The sequence below is a fragment of the Prunus persica genome, chromosome G8, assembly GCF_000346465.2.
Source record: "Prunus persica cultivar Lovell chromosome G8, Prunus_persica_NCBIv2, whole genome shotgun sequence".
Lineage (NCBI taxonomy): Eukaryota > Viridiplantae > Streptophyta > Magnoliopsida > Rosales > Rosaceae > Prunus > Prunus persica.
In genome coordinates this window covers 1,552,936-1,573,363 of record NC_034016.1, presented here as the reverse complement: position 1 = coordinate 1,573,363, position 20,428 = coordinate 1,552,936, and the positions used below count along the sequence as shown (strand labels likewise).

Below are 20,428 nucleotides of genomic sequence, written 5' to 3'. Positions count from 1 at the left end.
CTCAGATGTATGTGGATAATATTTCTGTACTGAACTGTCATTATGCCCCACTTGATGTCCTCAAAAAAACTTGCCCAACTCTCAAAATTCAATGTAAGAAAGGATCAAAATTGAGGACCAAAAAGTAAAATTTTTAGTTTTCATTTGATCCTTACTGGTGGGTGAACCATATACGGGCCTCTCATTCATTTGGCAGTTCTTTTTCTGAAAAAAATAAATAAATAAAAAATCTGGTCATTATCTATCAGGCAGCTTTAGCAGGATTGGCCCATTTAACCAGTGAACAAAATTATGGCCGTTAAATGATGACCAATAATGGGTTCACCAAAAATATCTCCTACAATGTTCACAGTACAGGCTTCAACATCCATGTTTTCAGTACGGTCGAACCCTTGGGGCAGAAAAAAGAAAAAAGAAAAACAAACGAAACCTGATGCCCTTTATTTCCACAGTTGCATAACGAGTAAAACTTGTGAACACCTCTCTCTCTTTCTCTCTCTCTCTTGGATTTAATTACATAAAACCATTCTAACTTTTTTCACAAGGCAAATGGGTAGGCAACATGCTACTTAGATTGTTATAGTACAATTTTGCCTATTTCATTTGCATACTCCCTTGAAGACGCATCCTTTCTAGATCTAAAACTTTTATCTTCTAAGAATTAAAAGAATAAAAGTAAAAAAATCATCCAGAGATTGGAATAAGAGTACAAGAAACAAAGAATTTTTTTTATTTTTTATTGTTAATGTGACGGGGTGCAAGAAATGTGTTAATTGGGTTTGGAATTAAAAGCAAAACAAACAGATTGAAAAGGAGAAAAGAAAAGTAAAACAAAAAGACTACAAAGGAGAAAAAGAAACGGGCATGGCTTCTTGGTCTGTTCAAGTCTGCAGATTGTGTTTTATACCAGTTTGTCAAATCTTATTCCTCTCTTGTTGATGTCTCGCTGGTCATATTGTGTTCTTCATTGGCTGTGCATACTTGTCATAATAAACTATTATGTAACTCAGTAAAAATTTCGCTTTAGCAAAATACAACTGTGATGGATAACTTCATGTTCAAGTGAAAAAAAAAAGGATTGTGATGGATACCAGTTCGTCAAATCTTATTCTTCTCTTCTTGGTGTCTCGCTGGTGAGTGTTCTTCTTTGGCTGTGCGTACTTGTCATAATAAATGCTTATGTAACTCAGTAAAAAATCCGATTTTGCCCTAAAATGTATAACTTCATGTGCCAAAAAAGAAAAACCGATTGTGATGGATACCAGTTTGTCAAATCTTATTCTTCTCTTGTTGGTGTCTCGCTGGTTAATATTGTGTTCTTCATTGGCTGTGCATACTTGTCATGATAAATGATTATGTAACTTGGTAAAAATTTCGTTTTCTCCCAAAAATACGATTGTGATGAATAACTTCATGTGCAAGCTAAAACAAAGAAAAAAAACTGAAAACTGTGAACTCTCAAGTTGATAAAAAAAACTGAAAACACTGAACTCTCAAGTTGATAAAAAAACCTGAAAACTCTGAACTCTCAAGTTGATACAGTGGCGGCAGTCTCCAGCTGAGACTGGTTCTTGGTTAACGCTTCCCAGTCAACTTTTCTCAATACTCTGAACCTCTCATCCAATGTCACAAACTCAGCTTGAGGAGCAATAATACCAGATTTTCCACCATTATGCAGTAAAAGCACGCTAGCCCCTATATCCGGGCCATGAAGCTTTCCTGTTAACAGCACTCGGAGAGGCATGAACAGTGATTTCCCCTGCCATTAAGATTTGGAATGCACAAAATTTTCATTTTATTAGCCAGAAATGGAGAGAAGTTCATGAAAAGGTTGAAAAATAAATGAACAATGAAAGAGAGAGAAGCCACCTTGCGCTTCAGTGATTTGCCAAAGCTCTTCACCCATTTCTGCCAACCAGCATGGCCTTCTTCGAGTGCAGCAAGTAGTTCACCACTGTCATAAGCAGCTATGAAGCTGCCTGCAAACTCAGAAAGTTTGTCCTCTAAGACTGGTTTGGCTTCAGGACTGCAGCCATGACAAACAAATTCATAGTTATCATACACATATAGTAGTTCTGTTAACATCAATAGCCAACAAAGCATCCCCTTCTTCAAACATAGCTTACTCGTTACAAGACAAATATGGTGATTTGAAGAACAGAAGGCCATATACATTTGAAGTGGTAAACCTCAACGCAACATCAACTTAGGAATATTCCACCCTTCCATTGAAATAAATCCATATTTTTGTCTATCTGTGTGAGAGCACTGTCTTATGTTCGATATAATGTCTTAGCCCACATTCATGTTTCAACATGCTAGCGTACCCTTAGGATACTAAGCTGTTGCTTACATATTATTGTTTCAAATGGAGGGCTAAATGCAAGTTCATCCAATTCAATACATAATCCCCATAACTTATGATAATGAACCACAACAACATTCCAGAAGGAAATAAATGGCCATCCGAAAAGTCAGCAAAAGCATATCAAAGTTGTGAAGTGGTTGAGCAGTTTTTGATATTCGATTAGAGCGATTGTTATCAATCTCTCTGAAATTCTTATGAACCTTTCAGAATGCCAATTCAATGATATATTTTCCAACAACAACAACAACAAAAAGAGGCCAAATAACCAGAGTAAGTGCGACAAAAAATCAAGATCACCTGGATAAAGTTTCATGTAAAGGGTACGATAACAAGTTTGAGAGTGCTTTATCTGAATCTGGTGTCAAATCAATCCCATCCTTGAGCAACTGAACTGCATCCTACAAAATTACATAGTAGACATGCCTCACTTTTCATCATTATAAAATATAAAATATAAAAAACATTGAGGTTGTCAAAAAGCAGAAAACACTTCAATTTAAGGGGAACTTTAACTTGTATTGAAATAATTGGGAAGTGAAGAAGCTCCCCTGGACACAGTAGACCTATTATGAAAAATCATAGACCACAAATAGTCTTGTTCTTAACAAAAGTATCATCCACAGCAATGCACAGCATTAATGACCTTAGACACTGTTCCTCTAAATTTACAAACTAAGATAACCTGTAAAATGAAAATGTGGAGGAGATGAGTCTTACTTCAACAAATGAACCCTCTGACTCTGTAAGGATGCCAGTACTTTTCCATTGCTCACCAATAAGCTTTATCAACTCCTCTGATGGAAGTGCTCTCAAGTGTTGACCATTCATCCACCTATAGTTTGTAAACGTATGAGAATATAATTAGAAAAAAAACCTCAGTGAAGCAATTAATTCAAGAATTCAAAAAGCAGCCTAAATTCTCATAGACATGATCCACAGTAAATCAGGAAAACCTATACCAACAAAACAACCATGCAACTGCAAAATGCTCACTCAATCAGTTTCTCCAACAGAAGGAAATGCTAGGTAGAAGAAATCTTAAACAATCGTCCTCTTCATATAGTAGATTTAAAGCTATAATTACCTTAGCTTGGTAGAGTCAAAAATGGCACCACTTTTGTTGACACGACCAATTGAAAATTTCTCAACTGAAATTATTAGTAAACAAAACACTTAGATATTTAAACAGCGCATGTAAGCTGAGCAGTCGGTCTCTGAGTATAAAAGGGAGCACGAGGGTGATAAAGTGATTTCACAAACCTAGGTGGTCCAGGGTGAAAAATTCATTTTCAGTGCCATCACCCCAACCTAACAGTGCCAAGTAGTTCACCATTGCCTGGGGTAGATAGCCCATCTCCCTGTACTGTTAAGTTCTAGTAGTTAGTTATCAGGAATATCTATTAATATTAACAAAGAAACTCTTGAATAAAGGAAATCGGTAGGAGAATGGTGGGGTTGGACCTCAAGGAAACCATGGAAGAAACCTCCTGTAGCCCAACATTCTTAGCAAGTAACGAAAACTATATTTAGATGACTACCTGGCCCACTGAAGTTGCGCCATGCCTCTTTGACAGCTTACTCCGGTCCGGTGCAAGAATTAAGGAAACATGTGCAAAGTGAGGCATTGGGAATCCTAGAGCCTGTGTTGGTATGGTAGTCAGAATTATTTTTTTTTGGAGTAAAAAAAAAAAAGCTTCACTGTAGTTCTATATTAGAAACCCAAACAGAAAGAAAATCAGGACATGAGTTTAGAAATTTACCTTATATATTAATGCTTGCCTTAGAGTATTTGGTAAATGCTCCTCTGCTCTGAATGCAAATGTTGTGTGAGTCACATGACATAATAAAGAGATGAACCAAAATCCAAGAAACAATAGTGGTGAAGTGGTGAAATAGATTGGCAAATAGCACACTCTCATCCATGTTGAAGATCTTATTCTTATTACCTAATAACATGTGAGATAGCCATGGTAGCATCATCAACTGTCACGCAAAAATTGTACACTGGTTGACCATTGCTTCTCATAATTACAAAATCTCCAAGAGTGTCCAAGTTCCAACTGACCTTCATGACACTATACAAAGTTAAAAGCCTATAATACTTAATTAAAAATTTGATGGTTGTCGAAGTTAAGATGAATTACTTTAAGTTAGTGAACAACAAACTTTACCATACTAGGAGTTCCTAAGCGCTCCCAACCCAATAACCAAAATATTTATTTAAAAAAAAAAAAAAAAAAAACTAACCTCGCCTCGAATAAGGTCATTGATTTTCAAACTTCCTTCCTTTGGCACACGAAACCGATATGTGTAAGGAGTTCCTCTTTGAAGCTCTTCTTGTACTTCTTTGTCTGTTGCATTGGCCCACTTCCCTGTGTATACTGGAGGCAGTTGTTTTAGTTTCGCAATCTCCTTCATTTTCTCTAGTTCCTGGAGAGAATAAGGTTAAGATTGCAGATGTACATTAGCATTGCGCTTTAGTATGAACACAGATTGAACAAATAACAGGACTTATGATGCCTAAAAAACCCAAAAATATGAAGCAAATTTTCATCTAAATTTCTTTCAGAATAAGCTAGAAAGGTATGAACAACAACAAACTAAACAAGGCATAAACATCAACAAAACACAAGGGCAAGTCATCAAGTCATTCATACTCCTTTAGAATTTCCATTCGTAAATCTATTACAAGAATATTTTCATTTTCTAATCTTATTATTTGATAAGTGAAGACATGCTTGAAGACTCAAATACAGAAGAGAATCACCTCACTAGAACAAAAGCAGCGATAGACATAACCAGACTCTAAAAGCTTCTCAGCGTATTGCTTGTACAAAGAATTTCTTTCTGATTGCCGGTATGGACCATAATCTCCATCAACACCGGGTCCTGCAAAGTTCACCAAAAATGAAATGACCAAGTTGGAAACTTTACAAGATAGACCCAGTACACGTAGAGTAAAGGAGATTCAATGTGCACTGAAGTTGAGAAATTTATCTCTCCCGCCACCTCTAATTGAGCCATTACGATCATGTCATTGAGTATAAAAGTCATAATTCAAGTAATAGCCAAATGCACCCACATATTCGACACATCCTATGGAACAGGATTTTGGATTAAACCGTAGGCATTTTAGAGCTGGAAAAGAATTAATCACGAAAAAAAGTACCTTCATCCCAATCAAGACCAAGCCAAGAGAGGTCATTTAACACAGCCTCCTCAGATTCTTTAGTAGACCTCTCCAAATCAGTGTCTTCAATTCTCAAAACAAATTTCCCTCCATTGGCCCTGCCCCAGCACAGACACTAATACTCATACTCATACTCATCCAATAAAGAAAAAGCCGACTCAAACCATAAACCCAAACAAAGACGTACCTGGCAAAGAGATAATTGAATAGCGCAGTTCTAGCTCCACCAACATGGAGATTTCCAGTGGGAGAAGGAGCAAAACGAACGCGTATTTGGTCTTGGGTCTCCTTTGTTGAAGACGCAGAGACTGAAAAAGACCTCCTTCTATGGAAGACTGAGACTTTCTTCGGTCTGTAGGATCGGCACAAAAATGGAGGAAAAGCATCTGGGAAAACTGTAATTTTCATTCTTATCCTAGGCATTGCAACTAAAGCTGCCATTGCTACTGTGGGTTTTGGGTACTGAGGTTGGAGTTTCAATGGCAATCTTCAGAGGACATCGAGTCAAAGGCTATGAAGGCAGTATCTGTTATTGGCAAATAAATTGCAAAACAAAACTAAGAAATTGAGGGTAGAATGGAGAGACCTTTGAACCATCTGATGCAGGAAGGAAGGAAGGGCTTTGTTCCTTTGTGGAGTTGTGCTGAAGAAGGGGCTAAGGTTGCTGTCTAATATAATACATCAAGTTTCTAGACCGGTAGATGAGATCAACGGTTTAAATTTATTTTAATACAAAAAAAACAAGGATTAATCGTTTTATTAGTCCTTGAACTTTGACCCGATTTGTATTTGAGTACCTCAATTTCCAAAATGGTTCACGTGGTTCTTTAACTTTAGTGTCGTTTGGACCAATGGTCCTGCTGTCAATTTTGTTAACTTTTTCTGTGAAATGTAGGGGCAAATGTTTTTTTTTTTTTTTTTTTTTGAGGTCCTTTCCTATTGAAAGGGGCGATAGCAAATTAAACTCACACACACAATACGGATGCTAGGACTCGAACTCAGGACTTTGTCTGAGGGAGTAAATACTCCAAACCACTACACTAGGGGCAAATGGTATTTTTATATTTTAAAAAAAATGAATAAATAAAATAAAATCAAAAATCAAAAATTTTTTCTTTAAGTTTTTGGGGTAGAAATCGGGATGGAGGGGAGAGAGAGTTTAATTTTAATTTTTTATTCATATTTTGATTCAAAATACCATTTTCCCCCGCTCCAGTAGTTGCAAAAAGACAAAGCTGCACCTTTTTATTTAGGCTTTTTATCACAAATAGTCCTTTACATTTACAAAATTATTACGAATCGTCCTTCAGGTTTTTTTGTGACACTAATAGTCCTTCAGGTTATCATCCACCCATCAAAATAGTCTTTATGTTAGTTTCTGTTAAAACTGAAGTTAAACTCACGTGCTCATCCTGCTTTTTGAAATATAATCTCATCATTCCACTCAACCTTCGACCAAACCCAACTGTTAGAACCCTTTCCCTCCATTTCCTCATTGTCCTTCCATTTTGGCGCCCCTGTAGGATATAACCAACCAAAAAAAGTAAACTTCTGAAGAAATTGAAACAATCCAAGCTCAAGAGAAAGACCAACAATGGAGAACTCCAGAGAAAGACCAAACTCATGGATCAATTTGAAAAATAGAAGTCCGGCAAATTCATTATTCATGGCACATCAAATACAGAGTCGTCAAAAAACCATTGAACCACATTAGTACTCAAAAAACCAGTGCACCACATCGAAGACATCAATCTTGAGCAAGTCCTAACACAATATATCAAAATGAACTTCCCAAATCCTAACACAAAACCTCGAAATGAACTTCCCATACAATACATCAAAATGAACTTCCAAATCCTAACTCAAACTCTCCATGGTGTTCCTCTTTTTGCTGGAGACTAAAGTCTTCTTTGCTGGGTTTGTAGTGTCGTGCCTTGGTTTGGTGAAGAAGGTTGTGAAAGAGGAGGCTGTGAACCCACTCTTGGTACCGATGTATGAGATTGTGCAGTTGTTGTCCTGTTATGGCCTCCTCTTGCCACCTAAACACATTAATATACTAGTAAAATGCCAAAGAAAATGATATTTTATTTTGACCATAGACAAAATGACATATGAAAGTGAAAGAACCTTTAACTGTTGTTTCCTTTGCCTAACTGGCTTATCTTTGGGTTCCTTTCGCCCAATTTGAGGTTGCAAATCAAATCTCAACATTATTATGAATAATATACAAGGTCCCACTTGTTTATAACTTTTTATATTGAAATGAAATGTGCAAAGGAATTTTATACCTGTTTGGTAGCTGTATTTGTGCTAGAGATTCCATTGGAACCCGAAATAGAGAGGAAGGCCCGATGAGGAAATAGAGGGAAAAGTTTATATACCACAATTTAGAGTGCCAAAATGGAGGGCCGATGAAGAAATGGAGGGAAAGGGTTCTGTCAGTTGGGTTTGGTCAAAAAGGTTGAGTGGAATGATGAGATTATATTTCAAAAAGCAAGATGAACACGTGAGTTTAACTTTAGTTTTAACAGAAACTAACAGAAAGACTATTTTGATGGGTGGATGATAACCTGAAGGACTATTAGTGTCACAAAAAAACCTGAAGGACGATTCATGATAATTTTGTAAACGTGAAGGACCATTTATAATAAAAAGCCTTTTATTTATTTATTTAAAATAAAGAAAATGTGGAAGAAGTTTCTTCATTTTTAAGAAAATCCATTGTTCTCTCTCTCATTCACCAAGCCCCCAGTATGATGGTTGCGGCGATTCCGAAGCCTAGCTCAAGGATTTTGAGAGGTCAGCGACGCCAATCCAACTCCATGAGATTGGGACCTAGTGGGCAGGTGCTAGGGTTCGACGGTGGTGGTGGAGGAGAGTGAGGAGCATGGTGGCAGCACCTTGAGACAGAAGGTTGTGAAGGCTGTGATCTTAATCTGTTTTTCATGTCAATTTTAGACTAAGTGAGAGAATGGTGGATTTGGGTAGCGAGGAAGCTGGGCAGTGGCCATGGCGGACCTGGGCTTGGTGGAGGAGCTGGGCAACAGGCTTGGTAAGAGAGAGAGAGCGAGCGAGCGGTGGATTTAGGCTTGGGGAGGAGCTAGGCAGTGGCTAGTAGGGTTGGGCACAATTACGTTTGGGTCGTTTTTGCCTCAAATTGGAAAAGAAATCAGTACTATTTACTCGATTTGGTTTGGTTAGGTTTTAATAAAAAAAATTATAAAACTGTTCAGTTCGAGTTGAATCGGTTTCTGTCCGGTTCAGTTTTGAACTGGATTATTATTATTATTATTTTCAAATTATTATTTTTATACAAATCTCAACTTTATTTTATTATTATTTTTTTTTGGGTTGAAAATTAACAAATTATCCAATTTCATATAAAAAGAAATATTGAGACTAGAAAAGAGAGATGTTTTGAAATTGAACTTGAGTAAATATTAGTTTTAAAATTAAAGATATAGCATTTGTTCTAATCGGTTCCCGTTTCGGTTCCACATAAACAAATAACAAATCACATGTCATCTGGTACCTTCAAAGAACCCTCAAAATGCCCTAACATAATAAAAGAATGTGCTAAATAAAAATAATTTTAAAATTTAATTTCTAGCACATGAATATGTAAAACTATAAAAATGCGCATATAATATATAAGCATGACCCTAACTCCACAAATTGGCAAACTAAGCTTTCAAGCTCTTGTAGACGTTTTTTAGTGAAATTATGCTACATAAATTTAGATATATAGATTATATTTCTTAAAAATATATGATTTGGTTAATTCTTCGTAGAGATGATTCTTGAATAGATACACAAAAGAGCTATTTACACTAACACCCATTAAGGTTCTTAGTGTCTTCACAAAACCCCTTGAGCTGTAGGAAATTACACTAACACCCCATAAGGTTTTACATTTTCACAAAACTCCTCTTATTGATGTCATTAAATAAATGTTTCCAAATGAAAATGTTTACTTCAGATATTAGATTGCACATTCACTCTACGATCTAATTGTTGATGTTAATTTTTTCATTTGAAGAAGTTTTTGTTAATTAAATCATCATTTTTTATTATTACAGAAAATTGAAATTAGAAAGGGTTTTAGGAATAAAATTTGAAACCCTATGGGGTTTTTAGTGTAATTTCTAAGTTCTGTAAAAACATCAAAAACCTTAGAGGATGCTATTGTAAATAACTCTACCTAAAACAATATGCAGTGTCATTGAGTAACAATGCATAATGGGCTAAGAATTTCTTGATCAGTTTAGTAAAAACGTGGGATCCGTTAGTAGAATGGCCTTGATATTATATAACATTTTAATTGTTCATCGCATTTAAAAGATAGTGATCAAAGATGATCTTAAATTTTAATTTCTAGTATATATATATATATATATGTTAAATTATAAAAGGGGAACATAATATATAAGCATGACTCTAACTCCACAAATTGGAAAGTTAAGCTTTCAAGCCCTTGGGGAGATTTTTTCTGATATTCTGCTACATAAATTGCAAATATCATATATATATATATATATATATATGGAGTAATTTAAGATAGCAACTTTTATTATACTCACAAAGGTTGCAACTGCAAACTTCAACACAACTAGACTATGTACAAGGGTGATTTCTCCAAAGGTGTTTCAGAGAGAATCTTTAAAACTAAGAAAATAAAATGCAGCTGGTAAAACCAGTTCTGCCTTCAACTCAGGCCGAAGCCTCTATTTAAAGACAACTTTCAACTATAGTTTACAAAAGGCAACTATGGTTGGACAGCTGTAGAGGCACGGGTGTTCAACCTGATTCAACTTTTAGCAACTGTAGAGGTAACTTTGACTCCTGCAGATGCTTTCGGCTACTTTCGGTGGATTGTCAAAAAGCAAACAGTGCTTTGTCTGCTGCTTTTCGGTGATCTGACCAGAGTAAAAGCAGAGATGCTTTGTTTGCTGCTTTCACGTGGATTGGCATCTTCTTATGACAGAGTGATCTGTCGGCAGCTACTTTTGACGAGGCTTCTGTTGGCAACTGAGGCAATTATGGAGAGGATTCCCCGAGATCATAGGCATCATAGGGATCCTGGCTGTCATCATACCAAGGCTTTGACTTGGCAGGACTCTGCGTGGGGTGGCAACTAGACGATGAGGGAGAATCATTGTCCTCATCATCATCCATCTGGGAGGCCTGGATGATCAGCTGGCGTGCAATTTCCTGGAGCTCAGCTTTAGATTTTCCTTCGACTGATAAGGATGATCTGACTGAGCCTGTAGGAGATACTGGACGAGGAACTGGCTCCCGGGGGAGGTCATTATAGACGTACTTGGCAATTCTGTCAACTTCGAATTTGTCCCACCATTTGACTGAAAACTGGCGGGCAAATACTCGGACATCCTTGGTTATGGCATAAGACCATTTGAGGATCCAAGGCACTTTGTATCTGGCAATAAACAGCAACTGTTTGGGAAAAATTAAATCAACTAAGGAGAACTTGGCTTTTTTGGCATAATGGTGGATCAACTCAAGAACTGAGGCTGGTAGAATTGCATCAACTGGACCATATTTTTCCCACCAGTGAAGAAACCAGTAGGGGAATGGGCTTTTAAACTTATTATCAAAATTAATAAACCAGGAATGACTAAAATCTTCAGATTGGTGAAGAAAGATAGTATACCAGGCTTCAATATAATCCGAATAATTATATTGTAATTTTGACTTAAGCATTTTCAACTCGTAAGGATGGCTACTGAAAGATTGTTGACTGACAATTTGATGAATGTAAAGAGAATGATAAAGAATGGTTTCAGGATGATCCCGATCCTTTATCGGCTTAATTTCAACTGATTGTGTCTCAAGCAATATATCTCTATAATACTAGAGGGACTTATAGGGACTCTGGGGCATATAATGAAATCCAGGAGGAAAATAGTGCTTGGCAATTTCAACTGGATTTGCATGAATATCATAAATAGACTCAATGACAAATAAATGGGAGTTACTCTTAGGCAAATAAGGAGTCGATTTTTTGTGGACAACTGGTGGCCCTGCAGGGATTTCAACTGCAAAGGGGTCGTAACTAGAAACTAGGGTAGATTGGTAACTGGGACGAATTTGGCCAACTGTTGATCCTAAAGAGGAAAATCTATTTGCAACTGATACTGGGGGGTGACCCGGATAAGGAACTATTTGCTTGGGCGACTCCGGCTTAGGTTGACTCATGGAGGAAGGAAGGACTCTGAACGACTGGGATGACTGGGTCGACTTGGGCGACTTAGGCAACTTAGATTGACTGGCTACTGCTTTTTGCTTGTCTTTCTTGGGAGCCATTGTGCATCCTGCAAGAATTCTCGAGTGAGAAAATCAGGGACAGAATTCTCACTGCCTTTCAAATATTCAATTTCAAAATCAAATATACTTAAAATACTTTGCCATCGTGCAAAAATCTGTTTAGATGCAATGTTTTGAACATCCTTTTCTAAAACATGTTTTGCAGACTTACAATCAACTCTGATTAAAAACTTTTGATTAAGCAAATCATCTTGAAATTTACTAATGCATAATACAATAGCTAATATTTCTTTCTTAATAGTACTGTAATTATGCTGCGACTGAGTGCAGGTTCCAGAATGGAATCGAACAATTTGTTCTGGAGAACTAGGACTGACTTTTTGCTTAAGGATGCCACCATAACCTATGTCAGAGGCATCAGTTTCAACTATTTTGAATGAATCAACTGAAGGAATACCAAGACAGGGAAGTGTCTTGACATGGGACTTAATCTGTTTAACAACTTCAGTATGAGTAGACGACCAAGGAGGAGGATTACTCTGCAACCTATCAAATAGGGGCTTACACTGTTTTCTCAGATTCTGATAGAAGTCAGAGATATAATTTAGAGATCCTAAAAACCTCTGGAGTTGACTTTTATCAAGAATTTGATCAGGGAACTTATCAGCAAACTGAATGACTCGATCAATTGGAGAAATTTGCGACTGACAAATATTGAAACCAAGAAAACGAATATTGGTTTGAAATAACTTGATCTTTTTGGCAGAAACAACTAAACCATTTTGTTTGACAACTTGAAGGAACTTATACAGATGTTTCCAATGTTGCTCTATGGACTCAGAAAAGATTAGAACATCATCAATATAAACAATCGAAAACTGACTGTAAGGATTGAATATATCATTCATGATATTCTGGAATTCACTAGGGGCATTTTTTAAACCAAAGGGCATTACGTTCCATTCGTAATGACCAAAAGGGGTGACAAAAGCAGTCTTATATCTATCTGACTCATCTATTTGGATTTGCCAGAAACCACTTTTCATATCAAACTTAGAATAAACAACTGCTTTTTCTAATCGATTAATGAGATCTCTTTTATTAGGTATAGGATACCTAATCCATTCTAGGACCGCATTAAGGGGCTTATAGTTGATAACTAGTCTTGGGACTCCTCTTTCTAATTCAGCATTTTTCTGGACATAAAAAGCAGGACACGACCAAGGAGACTTACTCTTACGAATTATTTTCTTCTGAAGCAACTCTTCAATTTCTTTCTTACAAAATTCCATCATTTCTTGACTCATTTGAATTGGCCTGGCTTTAGTGGGGATATTTTTCTCACTAAAGGTTTTGATATAAGGGAGACGGACAACATGCTGTTTCCTATACCAAAAAGCTGTGGGCAACTCAGAACAAATTTCTTCTTTTAATCTTTGTTCGAATTTTTGAATTTGCAACTGTAAGGACTGACTGGCAAGCTGTTGTTCAACTCTTTTGAACTTAATTTCTTCTTTAAGAAAATTCAACTGGTTAGTTTTTTGGACAACCTGAAGGGACCTAGAGACAGATTGTTTCTGTAGGGCTTTCAGATTATGCAACTCAGGTTTAGAAAGAAAACTAAACTTAACTTTCTCACCTAACTGGGTAGAAATAACACCATCGTAATCTACCTGGATGGGATAAAGCAGGCTTATAAAAGGTAATCCTAAGATAACCTCATCAGTAATATTTTTAACTAAGACAAATGAAGTTTTAAAACAAACTTTGTTTTGGCAAATATGGGCTTTAGGCAACTCATAATTTAACTGAAGAGATTTTCCTGAAGCAGTGCTTAGGGTTTCTCTAGACTTCTGGTAGTACTTAGTAGGAATTAGACCTTCCTGGATACAGTTAAGGTCAGCTCCTGAATCAAATAAGGCAACTGTGGTGAATTCGAAATCTTTGACAACTATTGTAACTTTCGAATACCATTTTCGGAAATTGACTTGTTTGATTAAGTTGACAACTGGGGTTTCTTCGTCAGAACCAACAGGGCTGTCTGACTGGCTACCAGGCGTTAAAGGCATTTTGCCTTTTTGAAGACTTGTTAAGTCTTGCCTGATTGTAGTGTTTTCAACCTGCAACTGGTTACTAATCTGTCTTAACTCGGCTAAATCTTGTTTGACTATTTTGACTTCTAACTGGAGGTCTTGTAAGGTAACTTCTTTCTTTTTCTGGGCAAACTTTTCTATAGTAGTGGCTAAATTGACCGGCTGCGGTTTAAGACCACTAGAGCTTTCTTGACTGATAACTTGTCGCAATTTTTTTAAATAATCTGACTTTAACTCAGGGTTTTCTACTCGGCTGATTAAATCAATTAACAATTCTTCCTGTTCTTCCTGTTTAGTAAGAACAAAAACAGAATTTAATCTATTACAGCATTTATCAGTGCAACCAAATTGGATATCAGGGGAACTAGGCTGGGAATCTGAAGCTTGTTCAGAATCATATCCAGAACTGGCAACTAAGGTTTCAGGGCTACTAGTTTCAGAGTCTCGCAACTCTAAAACTTGAATCAACTTTTCTCTTTCAGCTTATGAGATCTGCAACTGCTTAATGGCATCTTTAACTTTACACTCAGAGGCATAATGACCAAATTTTTGACATTTAAAACATTTAACTTTGGACTTATCGGTTTTGGGTCGACTCTTCTGGGCTTTTCTTGGGGCTTTAGACCAATTTTTTCTTTTAAAACTTTTTCTTTTATAAAACTCATTATCACTTTTGACAGCAAAATGTTTTCTTTTAGAGGAAAACCGGCGTTTCCTAAGATGACTTGGCTTAGACTTGTTTCTTCTAGAGGGTGGAATGCTACTGAGACCGTATTGTTCACAGAAGTTTCCTAACTCATATTTGGCTGATTTCCTATCGGACTGTATTTGTTTTCCGATTTTGTAATCAACACACATTTTCATACCAACTTGATTAATTGTGCTTACAATGTTACCATAAGTTAAACTATCCCAATCAATATGACCTAATTCATTGCTGAGGGTAGTTCTGATCTTATGGGCAAATAGGTTTGGCAGACCATTAACAAATTTTTCTTTCCAGAATGGCTGATTACTATCGTCTCTAAGCATTACCCTAGAGATGAAGATATCCTTATACCATCTGAAATCAGACAACTTTGGGCATCTAAGATTACTCAACTGATCATGGATCCTAGCAGTTTGATTACTAGGGGTTCCTATGAAGTGGTCGATTATGGTGTAAAACAGGGTGTTGACACCGTCTTCTATACCTTGACCTATTCGATCGTCAAATATAGGGTGACCGTCATCATTGAGTTTTACAGCAAAGGTTATTCGGCTTTTAGACTCAGGACTCAGATGTTTATCCCACCAACTTCTGAGAGTACCGGTGAAACCAGTGACTAGCAGAGGGACAATTTCAGATTGTCTGAAACTGTGATTGGTGATATAACTATTGGCAACCATAGACATATGTTGTAACTTATTGAGGATCTCTTGCTCAGAGAGACCATCAATATTCCATTCATACAATTTGTCGGAAGAAACAGAGAACTGGGTCTGCAAGTTTCTTTCTTCAAATTGAATGTCAGGAGGAGTTGGTCTGGGATACCAATTTTTGGTCAGACTACTGGGGCTGACAAACTTTTCTAATTTCTTAACTTTGGGTTCAACTTGGATTTCTAAAGTTTGAAAGGCTTTTTCAATTTTAGAAATATTACTTACTTCTGATGACTCAGACTCAGAGGTATTTTCTTCTGCAAAGGCATCTAGCGTTTTAAGACCAGATTTCTCAACTTTGGCAGGGGTCAACTGGGCTAACATGTCTTCTATTTTCTTCATTGTTGGAGTGATCTTAAGGGTCGGGCTAGACTTAAGATCCTGGAACTGAACAATTGGTTTTTCAACTTTCTTTTTAGACTCTACGTCTGTAGAACCTAACTTATCAATTTTAGTTTCTATTGTATCCAACTGTTTTCCTATAACGATTAGACTCTGGTTGGTATAATTATTTTGCTCAAGAATTCTTCTATTACTGTCACTGCTTTCAAATGTTTTGAAAGGAGTAGCAGGAATAAGAGTATCTTTATGCTCAATAATTATGGTTTCTACTGGAGGATGGCTAGACTCAACGACAGATTTATCTGCCATTTTCCATTTTTGCTGAGTTAAGGTTTTTAACTCATCATTTGACATATAGCGACTTTCAACAAAATCAAGGTAGAAAATTTCAACTTGGGCTGACCGCATGTAATCTTTCCATTCACTAAAGATTTCTAGGCGGCGTTGGGCTTCTGGATAGGCTTGGTGGTAACTATCCCGTCTAGACTGGTTCTCAGGGGCTTTGAGATGTTTGTTTAGACGTGACCAATCAATTCTGAACTTTCTATTAAGGGTTCTTAGTTGGTTATCTACTGCGGCATAGTTTTCAACTACAAAGTCAGACTGGGTAGGTGACTCAGGGGATTCTGACTTTTCTTCTACTGAGGCCTTGCCGTAGCAGGGCTGGGTTACCTGAGAGGATCTTCTCAGGGACTCAAGCTTTAAATCTATCATGGTTTTTTCTAACTCTAGGTCTCGTTCTAGAGTTGAGGATGAGGCAGTAAAGGAGTGCCTAGCTGGGGCATGCCTTTGTGACTGGCCTGGGGTTGGTAACTGGTGCAGCTGTACATTAGACTTTCGAAGAGGCTGGCTATCGAACCTAATCTTAACCGTGCCATCTAAGTACTGCTGGATGTAATCTAAATTGTTTAGACTACGCTGAATCGGAGCTGGTTGGCTCTCGGTAACTAGGGTCCAATCAGTTGGAAGGGCAACTTCTGACCATTTAATGGTCTGGGGAACTTGGATATGGGCGTCTGAGGTGTGACTCTGGATCAGGACTGTCTGATCCTTTGGGCTTTTGTTTAAGGCCTGGAAGTTCATATTGGTTCCTGTGACCTTGTAGTAAATCCTGTAAACTAGGGCCAGAGGCTGGGTTCCTGGGAGGACATTATAGCCTTCTGTCTTAATATTGAGAGTTAGGGTTCTCAATATATGAGGATCACTTAAGCTTACAGTGAAGTCTGGGTAACAATCAAAATGAACTGGACCGTTACACAAACTGGACTCAATTACTCCTAAGGTACTGTCACTGAACGCGGTGAACCGGGCATCGCGTAAACAGAGCAGAATGGAGGCTTTTAATCCTAATCTAGTTAGGGGCTTAACGGCAACTTGTACAAGACCAATATGCAGGAAATTGTTTCCATCAGTCTTGTGCTTTTTGATTGACTCAAGATTAAGCAACTGGCAAGTTTCGTGTTCTTTACTAAGAGCGTAAACTTGTTCAACTGTTTTGACATGTGTGGTGCTATTAAAACTGGAAGGCAACCAATGTTTCTTATAGATTTTTTGACTCGGGACTTTAGGGATATTCCAATCTCTAAAATCTAATTGTTCTTTGCAACTAGAATCATATTCAAATTGTTCTTCATTAACTATCTCAGGGAGTCGACTTATACTGGTCTTAGAACTGCTTGACTTACAGGAATTCGACCTAAGAAAACGACTCATGGCTACTCAAGTGTTTGACTCAAACGGACTGAGGAAGAAGATAAACAGGGACTTCCTAGACTCACCGTTTACTCTACAAATAACCTATTAACCTTTCTCAATTTTCTGTCTCCTGCCCAGCACAAACGCCCTACCCTCGGGACTTACAGATCTAGCAAAAAGGACTCACGGGTCAGACCTTAGAGAAAGATGAACAGACAACTTGGAGAATAAAAGAAAAGAAAAGGAAGAAGATGAAACCTTCTACTCAGATGCTTAAACCAGCCACTTGGGCGGGAATGAGTAGCAGACTTAGACAAAGACCGTAACTCTTACGGCTCTGATACCAAAAGAAGAAGACGAAGAGAGATAGCGAGAAAGAAGATGAATATGAATATGCAGCAACTTAACTCAACATTCAGACTAATGCATATGCAGAAAATAATGCATATATGAAATTAGTCAAAATAGAGTAATTTAAAATAGCAACTTTTATTATACTCACAAAGGTATATATATATATATAGAATCATGTGCGCTTAAATTGTTTCTCAAGTTTGTTTTACCAAATAAAATGAGGCATCCAAGTTCAATTTTAGTTAACATATTTTGTGCAAAATCATTAATTTGTTTGATTCTTTTTCTCATATCTTTCTCACTATTTGTTCATGCATATGCGGCCTTTGGAACTGATCCTCTTGTTCCTATAGGGTATGCTTGTTTCAATGCGTTTCCATCCAATGAGACTTATGAGGCAAACTTGATACAATTACAAAGAAAATTAAGTAATATAATTGATACAGCAGAACAGTAGAATATGGAAGTGGTGTCGTGGGCACGAAAAAAAGAACTCACAGTGTATGGGATAGCACAATGCTAGAATACAATCTCCTGCAAAGACTACAAAAAATATATGAGTCATGCAAGCCAAGAGCTTCGACTACTATTGTGCCCCAATAAGAAAGGAGCTATAATTTGGTATGAGTTTAAAATACTCAAATGAAAATTTCTTGCGAAAAAAATGACATGTATAACGCAATGAATACAAACTTCATTCATGGTGATCCTAATTTGTTCTATAAGAAAGTCCATTATTTGTTGATGAAAGTATGTGGCAAAGCTTATGCAAAACAAGATTTGTATGTCCATTACAAGTTACGGCTTGGGTTGTCGATCTCGAATACGATTTATGATGCAGCTTAATGTACTGGTGATCTTTCTGGCATAAATTATAAGATGTATCTTGATGTAGCAGTAACTGAACTTCCAAATAAAATTCGTGGAAGGATTGGTGGCAATGCATATTATAGTAGTTGTTAAAAAAATACTTTTTTTCCTCTCTCTTGAATGAGAGCTTCTCTCTCTAGTATGAGAGCCCCTTGACCTCTGTGTGTGACTATTTCCAAGTAAATCCACCAGATCTTGAGTGTTCCATCTGGAATTGAACACAAACAAATCCGCAACACCTTACATCTTCTATCAAAATTAAACACCATCCCACACCCAACCACCAACCCCCTTTTGCTTTAGTTTTTGAAATCCAAAAAGTGGGCAGAATAAACACTACCCACCAAGCCGAAGAGCAGTAATGGATTCTAACAGATTTGATGCCCAAGCCAAGTTTTAGCTTTTCTTGCTGCCTTAATTTTGTCTCCAAACAGGTCTGATGCCATTTATTTGCCCAACCACCAAATCTAAGTAATTTCCCCTCTTTGTTCCCCACAACTCCTGCCCCCTGCATGTCTTTCTCCCCCATATCCTTATTTAATCCCCTTCCCACCAACTTGCAACCCAAATCTTGTCCAGTCAAATCTCTGTACCTCCACTTTGTCCCCTCTATCATGAATGCATTTCAAATTCCTCGGATCCTAGGAAGAAGTAGCTGTTGCCTTAGGAACTCCATTAAGTTATCTCTGTACTCTCCACCAACCAGCTCTTCACAAAACCACAGCCAAAGCATTAACTCTCATATCTTTATAACCCTCGTATATGTTCTTTTCCTAATGGATCCTTACAAATATGGCATGCACTTGAAAGCAGTAAAAATCCACATATCAGATCAGCTGGTACAAGCAAATTCAGGAAATAAGGGCTCAAGTCTCATATAGAGGTATCTCTGACCTCAAACCAAGCCTCGACATGAGCATGACTAGGGAACGTACCAGACAAAGGTCTAGAGACAATCCTTCTGCAGAGGAGCTCACTATTCAGTTAGAAGAATCTTTGGGAATCTCAACCCTGGAGTATTGTGCCATTGTAGATATTAGACAATTAATCATCTCATTTCTTATGAATATCGAACGTTCCACAAAAGCTAACATAATTTTTTTGAGTACATCAAAGGTGAACACGAGAATAATAACTCCGTTATTGGGGTTCTTGGAGCCTGAGTATGCTTTTATAAATTTAACTTCGTAGTGAGGAATGCTGTGACTTGCGTTCATTGCAAAGGATTCTTTCATAGTAGCTTGAAGAAGAAGAAAAATTATGTAATGGGCGAGAAGGGTTTGAATATTAACTTCGGTGGTTCATTGGAGGGAATAGATGTTACATATCAAGACAAGTCAAAAAATGATGATTTTCTTGACATTAAAAGCATGTTGGGATATTTGTTCGAGTCGTTGCTCGCACTCAAAACTTTATTTTTGAAGAAAAAAGCAACGAATTTTGACCTTAGGAAAGAATGGATTGAGGCTTATAGGTTTCTTAAGCTTTTTTTTTACTATATTCATATTTGGAAGTGAGTTCGATTTTTTGTTTTAATGGATGCATGAATTTTTTGTCATGACTAACCTTATTAGTATTATGCAATATGATTGATTTTGAAATATGGATAAATTTTTTTTCTTCAAGTTTTCAGTTATGCTAAGTTTGTTTCCAAATTGCTTGGGCATCCATTCTTGAAGAGTCCACAGCATAGATTGGAGTGAATTGCAAGCAGAAGATGTGTTTCTACTTCCTCAGTTTCTTCTATCTTAATTAAAAGAAACTATTTATCATTTATTAGTGTTGTTGAAATCCAATGGGGGAATGAGA

General features: G+C 37.1%; 1 protein-coding gene across 1 annotated transcript; it reads right to left on the bottom strand.

The window, feature by feature from the left end:
- LOC18768048 (glutamate--tRNA ligase, chloroplastic/mitochondrial) lies at nucleotides 1,341–6,221 on the bottom strand. The gene is made up of 13 exons (XM_007201111.2): nucleotides 5,746–6,221; nucleotides 5,538–5,656; nucleotides 5,136–5,257; nucleotides 4,616–4,798; nucleotides 4,315–4,433; nucleotides 4,129–4,177; nucleotides 3,907–4,008; nucleotides 3,629–3,731; nucleotides 3,453–3,516; nucleotides 3,086–3,200; nucleotides 2,666–2,766; nucleotides 1,870–2,026; nucleotides 1,341–1,759 (listed from the first exon to the last, which is right to left on the bottom strand). Exons 1-13 carry the CDS (start codon nucleotides 5,997–5,999, stop codon nucleotides 1,529–1,531), a joined length of 1,719 nt encoding a protein of 572 aa, XP_007201173.1. The 5' UTR covers nucleotides 6,000–6,221; the 3' UTR covers nucleotides 1,341–1,528.